This window comes from Carlito syrichta, unplaced genomic scaffold (assembly GCF_000164805.1).
Source record: "Carlito syrichta isolate Samal-C Ts95f unplaced genomic scaffold, Tarsius_syrichta-2.0.1 Scaffold314344, whole genome shotgun sequence".
NCBI classification, from domain to species: Eukaryota; Metazoa; Chordata; class Mammalia; order Primates; family Tarsiidae; genus Carlito; species Carlito syrichta.
Window position 1 is genome coordinate 443,416 of NW_007258440.1, and position 8,889 is coordinate 452,304.

The following is an 8,889-nucleotide window of genomic DNA, read 5'->3' on the forward strand; positions in this document are numbered from 1 at the left end:
TGTCCCCGTGGCTCCTGCTAAATCCCTGTGCACTGTGGTCTACTCCATCCAAGAATATCCCATGGCATTGTCACAGACTTCAGGTCTCTGTTCAACATCCCTGTCAGAGGCCTTCCCTGCCCAGCCACCATACGCTGTTTCTCCCCACAGCACTCATCACCCCAGATGTGTGCTTTCATCATCTGTTGGCTGGCCATCCCACCCTTACCCCTGCCCCACTAGGACACAGTGAGCGGCATGTCCAGCACATGGTCAATCTGCTGCCAGTCTCTGGTAGATCAACACATGGGTGCTCTCACAGACCTGGGGGCCTCCACACATGCTGACACCCCAGTGCCTGGCACAGTTGGGCCTAGGAAGTGCCTGGTCACGGGCTCTGCAGGTTCTCACCCACCAGAGGGGGATCTCACTGTGGACACCAACCCACCATCCTTGCCCTGGGACATAGGACACCACAGGCAAACACTCAGCCTCAGTGGAAGTGCCAGGACAGACCACAGAGAGATAAACTGAGAGCAACACCCGACATCCCATGCAGGGCTGGCCTACTACACAGCATGGCAGGCAGAGCCTATGGAAAGATTCCTATGCTGGAGACCTCACGAAAAAACCTACTGCAGTATCTAGAGGCCCTGCCATTCGAGCTCGGGGACTTGGATGCATCTCAGAGCCAGGAGTACCTCAGGAGAGTGGTTGGGTGGCTCCTGGTCACTCTGGGCCAGATCCACAGGAGACAGGTGGTGCCCTGGAGCTGGAGCCCATGGATAGAAACAGACCAGCTAGCCCTGTGTCCCACTCCAGTGGAGTCTACCAGAGAGGTCAGGGCACGGGCGTACAAGGCAGGTTTAGCCTTGGGGCAGCCTCCAGCAGGTTCAGAGTGGAGAGGCATGGGGCTGTCCCCAGAGCTGTCTTTCCTCCTTTCTCACCAGTGGCCAAGAATGAACAAAGCAGGAATCAATCCAAAGGAGGAGAAAAAAATAGAAAAGCTTCCAAGCCCAAAGGAGGGCAGAGTAAGTCAAGGTTACCAAGCAGCCTGTGGGGTGAGAATCGGGCAGAGACCCTGCGCTCCAGCCAGGCCACTCAGTGGGACAGGAGTCCTGTGGCAGGAGCCACTCCCGCTATGATAGCCTACATCCCACCAGATGGGGAGGCTTGGGCTGCCAGAAACCTCCTTTCTAGAACCAGTCCGGCGTAGTCCCTCAGCTCCTCTGAGGGAGCTTGGGGCAGAGCCAGGCGCCCAGGCTGCCTTCTCGACACAGCGACCTCATCTCCCAGTGACCTGACAGGAGCCCAGAGAGGATTTCCAGCTGATCTAATGTCTAGTATGTGACCTTGGCCAGAAAGGGACGTACCAGGAAGTATTCTTTCCACAGTGCCAAGGGAGATTAAGTCATTTGATCGCCAGAATTCCTCTTTTAAAAGGTAAGAGCCCTTACAGGCTGCAAAAAACACAAAACCAATTATACATTGACATCCTAGACTTTTTTAACATGGATTAGAAGACCAGTCACCTAGGCAGAATCTCCAAGAATCCAACGGCTTAGGGTGTTTTAGTATGTTTTGGGACTGGAGGGAGGTGAGGTTTGGAGAAGAAGAGCAAGATACAACTTGATTCTTCTCTTAAACAATTACATCCAGCACATAGAGAGCAACTAACCAGGCTTGGTCAGCAAAGTAAAGCCTCTGGAGCAGCTCAGAATGACATGCCAAACACACGACCAAATGAACCCTGAAGAGAAACCACGAATCTCTGAGACAGCCAAAGCAAAAGACTTTAATAAATCAAATCAGCTGATTCTTGAAGAAGGACTAGCATCTTGGCTAAAGAGAAGGTCATTCCTTCCCACTGGTTGTCAAGGCCTCCCAAGGGAAGACCACCAAACCCATACACATTAATGAGTAAGTATGACCACGAAGAGTACAAGGTAAGACTCACACATATGGAAGCACATGTTTTCCTACAGTTCAGTCCCTCAAAACTCAAAGATACCTTTACAACAGTGTAAGTGGACTATTTTAAGGCTTATTAAAATTACTTTATTACAACACTGGAGAACCGCTGGATCCTGGGAAATAGGCTCTGGATTTTTTTTTTTTAAACAGAGACATTAAATTGGAAGGCATTTCAACTCCAACACTCTTCCCAGGATTTTAAAAACAAAACAAAACCTAGGTATCCAATGCATTAAACTCCAATTTAACTTTAGAATTAAAATGTTGCCATCCACTTTGGGAGACCGAGGAGAGGGGACTGTCTGGGTCCATAGGTTTGAGAACATCCTTGGCGCGACCTCATCTCTACAGTAAAAAAAAATTAACTGGGTGTGGTAGCACATATCTGTAGTTCTGGCAACTTGGAAGGCTGAGGCAGAAAGATCACCTGAGTCCAGCAGATCAATTCTGGGGTGGCTATAAGCGTGTCATTGCACTCCAGCCTGGGTGACAGTGAAACTCCAACTCAAAAAAAAAAATTGCCATCAAATTAATTAAACACTGAAAGATATTTTAAGGCCTGAAACAAGAGAACTATCAACTTTAAAATACAGGGGGGTGCCAAAAAAAAAGCATACACATTTTAAGAGATGTTATCTATGTTGAATTGAATTACGGCAGCAATGCGTAATATGCCGTTCAAGCAACCGTACTTCTGCCATTTCCTTTGACTGTCCTCACTGTTGCATGGTGATGCTGGCATTCATTTGATTAACACTATCTTTCGAGCGAACATCATACTTAAAATGTGTATACATTGTTTTGACGCCCCCAATATCATTTTTCCATCTTTTCTCTCCAACATACATAAAAAACACACACGTATATCTATATAAAACACTAGAATTTATGGTATACTGGATTTTCAGTAGCATATGTGGATTTTAAAAGTAATTCTTATGAGATAGAAAACTGCAAATGACAATACAGAAATTCACATGGAAACAGAAAAGAGCATATAATCAAAACAATTCTCAGCAAAATGAACAAAACGGGAAGTATCATACTTCCAGACTTTAAGCTTCATACAAGGTTATAGAAACCAAAACAGCCTGGTATTGGTACATGAATAGGCACATAGACCAATGTTCCAGACAGATTCCAGAAGTAAAAACACAGTCTCTCAATCAACTCATCTTCCACAAAGCCACCAATAACAAGCACTTGAGAAAGGAGACCAAATTTAGCAAATGGTGCCGGGAAAACTGGCTGACCACATGCAGAAGAATGAAACTGAACCCCTACCTATCACCATATACAAAAATCAACTCAAAATGGATCAAGGACTAAAAGTAAAACCTCAAACTATAAGAATCCTAGAAGAAAACACAGAAAACACACTTAAGCACATGAGAGCAGGCAATGAGTTCTTGACCAAGTTCCCAAAAGTAAATGCCATCGAACTGAAAAGTTTTTGCACAGCAAAAGAAACCATCAAGAGTGTAAAAGGACAACCCATAGAATGAAAAAAAAAATGTATATGCAAATTATGCATCTGACAAAGGTCTAACATCCAGAATCTACAAGGAAAACTCAAAGTGTATGTTTAAAGGGTAGTCACTGGGCACTGCTAGGGGAGGAAGGAGGGGAAGGAGGGTGGTGGGGGGCGGAACATGAGACAACACAAAGGGTAAAATTGGGTCATTACCAGGAGAAGTTACAAAAAAAAAAGAAAACTACAGAGTGAAGATGCGAATGAATAATAAACCTCCAACAAACTGAAAGGAAAAAAACAACCTCATTAAAAAGTGGGCAAAGAACATAAACAGACACTTTTCAAAAGATGACACACAAGCAGCCAACAGACACATGAAAACTGCTCAGCCCCACTAATCATCGGAGAAATGCAAATCAAAACCACAGTGAGATACACCTAACTCCAGTAAGGCTGGCTATCATTAATAAACTAAAACAACAGATGCTGGCAAGGGCAAGGAGAAAAGGGAAGTGGCAGTGCAAGCTTGTTCAACCTGTATGGAAAACAGTGTGGCAATTCCTAAAAGAACTAAAAATTGACCTTCCACATGATCCAGCAATCTCTCTCCTCGGAATATACCCGGAAGAACATAAATTGCTCTACAAAAAAGATAACGGCATATATTTATTGCCACACTATTCACAATAGCAAAAGCTTGGAGCCAACCCTACTGTCCTCAAAAGTGGACCAGATAAAGAAAATGTGGTACATATACACAATGGAGTATTACAGAGCTATAAAGAAGAACAAAATCAAGGACTTAGCAGCAAATTGAATGGAGCTGGAGACCATCATAGTGACCTACCACAGAAACAAAGAACTGAATACTGCACGTTCTCACTCATAAATGGGCCCTGAACACCAATCACATGAGCACAAGGTAGGGATGGGCAGTTGCTGTGCACTGTCAGGGGAGGGGCAGGGAGGGGGACAGGGAGAGAGGGGGTTGGAAGGAGGAGGGCATATGACAACACAGGGTACTTGGGTCATTACCAGCGGGCATGAGGGTCAGTTAGAAGCCGCAACTTCACCTGCGTGCAGCCTACTTGTGTAGTCAATCCTCACTTGTACCCCACATCTCTATAATCAAATTTTTTAAAAAAAGAAAGAAAAGTACAAAGTAAAGATACAAATGAATGATAAACCTCCAATTCAGGGTTCATTCATGAGTGGGAGACAGGAATGAGACAGAACCAGGGGTTCACAAGGCAACTAATTATTTTTCTTAAACTGAGTGATAGGGAGATGGGTATTCATGAGTCATCATTCTCCATACCTTACTTATATGCTGTACAATCATTAAGAATAGTCAGTGTGTAATAAAGTATTTTTAAAAGGAGTGTATGTGACCGTCATTGTGGAGGGTATGGAGAGACACATGTAAATCAAAGCCCACTTGAGAATGTTTTTTCAGTAGCAGTATTACTCAGAGAAAGCACCCTGGTAAAGAGGACCATGCTTAATTTGTTCCGGAGCCAACCTTCCACAGAATTAACAAACTCTCTTAAAAAACACTATCTTTCCCTTAGCTTATCTGTAACTGTTATTATTTGGTTAAAAAAGGAAACATCTTAATTCCTTCTTGTTCTCTAAATGAATCTGAAGAAATGAAATGGGGTTACACCTCTATGAATGACACACCAGTACTATTTACATCACCTGAAATTAACACAGCACTGAGAATTTTGGTAGTGAAAGTCTTTCTGTTTGCCTGTTTTGTTGTTTCCAACTATTTGTTACCAAGAGGAACCTCCAAATCAAAGACCCAGAAAACACCAATAATTTTCAACAACTCCCCAAGTCTATGTCACCTGTTCTACCTTCAATAAAGAGGTAGAAACATCTTAGGTACTTTAGTTTGGCTTTGTTCAGACATGTGAAGTGCTTAATTTTGTAAGAACGATCCAAGCTGAGAATCCCCATGGTCATCAAAGGCCAGCTATTTTCAATAGTTCAAAAAACCTAAAAAGCATATACCTGTAACTTTGCCAAGCTGGGAATGAAAATATCTTTGCTTTTTCCTCTGGGATTTCACCAGGCCCTCCTAAGTTAACTGGCTATCTCATGCTGATCAGATATGCAGACATATGTCATTTATAAATAGAAAAAAGTTAATCATGAGTACTTCATACGCACAGTCTGAAAAATCACTTAAAATATGAGGTTCGTGAAGCAAAAATAACTAAAGCCGTCTTTTATTGTTGCTGCTTTGTTTTTTAAAACCAGTGCTTTAAAAACAGCAAGAGTTTGAGACCAGCCTGGGCATGGGCAACATAGCAAGACCTCATCTCTACAAAACAATCAAAAACTTAGCAGCAAGCAGAGAATCCCAGCATTTTGGGAGGCTGAGGTAGGAGGATCACTTAAGCCTGAGAGTTCCAGACCAGCCTGGACAATATAGCAGGATCTCATCTCTACAAAATGCCAAAAAAATTAGCTGGGCATGGTGGTGCATGCCTGTAGTCCCAGCTACTTGGGAGGCTGAGGTGGGAGGATTACCTGAGCCCAGGAGGTCAAGGTTTCAGTAAGCCATGATCACACCACTGAACTCCAGCCTGGGAGACATAGTGAGACCCTGACTCAAAAAACTAAAAAGAAAAAAAAAGAAAGAAAAGAAAAGAAAAACAGCAATAACAAAGTCTATGGCCCACTGAATTAGGGTAGTTCTATCACAGTTATCAGAAATCTGAAAGAATGCTGGTTCCCTAACTCTTAAAATTTTGAAAGTCAACATTCAGTTACCTTTTTAAAAAAATGAGTTGAGTGTGCCATTTTCAGGTCTCTGCTCCTGGATCTTTGTAAAGCGAAGAAGTCATGGGCGTGTTAAGAAGGAACAACCATTTCCTATGCCATCTTCCTCCTGATACAAGCCAGACTCACAGCACCAGAACCATGTCTCCTTTCTACAGACTCCAGTTCGCCTGAAAATCAAAACAATACCCTCTCCACACCACCACTGCCTTTACAAAACTCAATACTCCAGGTGTCCGAACAAAGCCAAACTAAAAAGGACACTTTAAACCCTTAACCTTTCAAAACAAACTAAGACAGCCTTCTGAGTAATCCCCTGTGGCCATGTGGAACAGCCCAGGGGACAGGGGCAGGGCATGCCTTCCTAGAGGCTGCTGCCTCCTCAAGCAGCTGGCCTTTTCCAGCAGGTAGCTCTAGCCCCTCACCAATCAGCTGTCTGGAGGCCAATTACCTGCTCTCCCATCTGCACTTTCCAAGGGCTCCAGTGCCAGCGGCTGAGGTAGGACCTGGCTCTGGTTGAGAATATGCCTCCCCAGCGGTGGGCCAAGTTTCCCTGGAAGCACATCTCAACATCTTCTCTGTACTCCCTCCTTCACCAGTCACTGTTCTTACATCCCTCCCTGCACTTGCATTTGCCACCTCTTCATCCCATCCCTCCAACGTCATGTCCCTTGTCCAGACTCCTTGCCCACTTTCTTCAACCGCTGTCCCCTGCCCTGCCTTCCACCCCAATTTAAAGTCCAAAGGGCACAGGTCTGACCTTCAAGAGCTGGTCTGAGCGATCTCTGTGTGGCCTACCTGCAGGCAGCTCAAGAACGGCTTCCTCCCTGGCTTTCTCCAGCTTCTCCCTCACCCAGGGAAATTCCTGCAGGGAACCTAGGAATGCATCAAATGCCTTAGGCCCCCTGGACGGCAGGATGTCCAGCAGCAGCATTGTCTTCCGGAGGCCCGTGGTCTGAGCCTGGATCTCCTGAACATGGCTCTCGGTCAAGATTCCTTCCTGGTAAAGGTACTGAAGGACCAGTCCCTCCACCAACACCTCTACAGCCAGCTCCAGGCGAAGGGAGCGGAGCACTTGTTTGTCTCTGGCCTCCATTCTCCTGGAAAGAGACAAACCACAGCTCAGGCTGCAGGAAGGCTGATGTGCCCCTGGAGATGGGGTCCCTGTGGCCAAGCCCCCGGGGGGTGAGGCGAATCTTCAGACCTCAGCAATGCCAGGCCAGGGAGTTTCATTCAGGGTTGCTAGGCCAAGCCAAGCTACTTCTGAATGCTTCCAAACACCATGAACAGCCCTAAAGGGAGTCACCTTTTCTGTTTTTGCTTTTCACGCAATGCAGCCTTAGCTCAAACCCTTGTTCAATAAGACGTGGGAGGGGGAAATGGCTCAGAGACCATGCTGCGAAAGCCATTTGTGTCCACCGATCACAGGGCGGCATGAATTTTACCACGCTGAAGAAGACGTCGCGGTTTTATTTTCACGTGGCCTTCATCAGAGCCGTCTCGCCCGCGGCAAAGACCAGCAACGCGGAGGCGGCTGCCCTTTTGACCACCGGCATTTGCGAAGCCTGATCAGCAGCAGGACAGGAGCCGGATACCAGCAGAAGCCGAGGGTCAGGACCTCCCGCTCTAAGGGCAAAGCCCCGGCCACCCCCTCGCCTGCGCCGCGTCCACAACAGATCCCGCACAATGTGCAGCCACAGGCGCCACTCCCTGCCATGACGGATTTGGAATCTCCATCGCGACACGGCGGCGGCCACACACGCCCGGGACGTGTCGGGGCTTTTCGCCCCACCCCCAGCGCGGTCAGTGCCCACCACCCCCTGAAGGTGCGGCTGCCCCCCGGCTCTGGGACGCTCGCTCGTGCGGAAGAGGGGGACGCTGAGCGGCGGGAGGGGAGGCGGGGGGGGGGCAGATGGGGCTCCCCATACCCACAGGCAGCAGCCCCCGCTGGGCGACACCCGATCCTGGGGCGCTTGGGCGCGGCAGGTGAGGAGGGAGTGTCCACCCTTAGGCGTGAGCGCCCCTTGGGACTTTTTGGCGGAAACCCTTGTGGAGTCACAAACAGGAAGATCGACCAGAGGCTTCTGGGGCAACTGGACCCGCCAAAGAGGGAGGGCAGGGAAGGAGCTTCGGTGCGGACCGCGGGGAGAGCAGCCCCCGGCAAGGTCCCTCTAACCCGGGTCGGCGCGGAATGGGGGGCGAATAAGTCAGGGGAGCGGGGAAGCCACGCAGGGTCCAGTCACAGAGACCTCGGCGCAGGACTTTCAAGAAAAGATGGATTCCTCCTACCTACGTCTGCAATCACGTATCTTGGGGCGGGGGAGAGGAAACTGCAACCGGAATCACGCTGCCAGGGAAGCTGCACCACAAGCGCCATCTTTGTTGAAGGCAAAGGCCCTGAACCGGAAGTGCTACCGCCATATTTGTTGGGGGCAAGCCCAGGGAGTGTTGTAGCTGCTTTTACTGGATGCCCAAAGGTCAGGTTGAGGCTTTTCCGCCCTGTTTCCTGTGGGTAAACAATTCACCCGTCTTCAGATAGAAAACAGCAGCATCGCTTACGAGGTTATCCAAAAAAAGGAGTAATTTTATCATCGCATTTGAACACAGTAACTGCACCTGAGCCTTGCATACAATTGGCAAAATGGACAGCCAGGTCAAAAGTCACCTTA

The 8,889-nt window shown here is 47.5% G+C and overlaps 1 protein-coding gene across 2 annotated transcripts in view; it reads right to left on the reverse strand.

Moving 5' to 3' along the window:
• CRADD (CASP2 and RIPK1 domain containing adaptor with death domain) overlaps positions 1-8,613 on the reverse strand; it is a 168,241-nt gene extending 159,628 nt beyond the window's left edge. The window contains exons 1-2 of one of the 2 annotated variants that reach the window (XM_008071500.1): positions 8,153-8,171; positions 7,019-7,320 (exon numbers count right to left, since the gene is read on the reverse strand). In XM_008071500.1, the coding sequence (XP_008069691.1) occupies positions 7,019-7,316 (298 nt within the window). In that variant the 5' untranslated portion in view covers positions 7,317-7,320; positions 8,153-8,171. Of the gene's footprint in view, positions 1-7,018; positions 7,321-8,152; positions 8,172-8,509 lie in introns of those variants that run through there. The other variant, XM_021719273.1, reaches the window with a different exon arrangement.
• Positions 8,614-8,889: the final 276 nt, after the last annotated feature.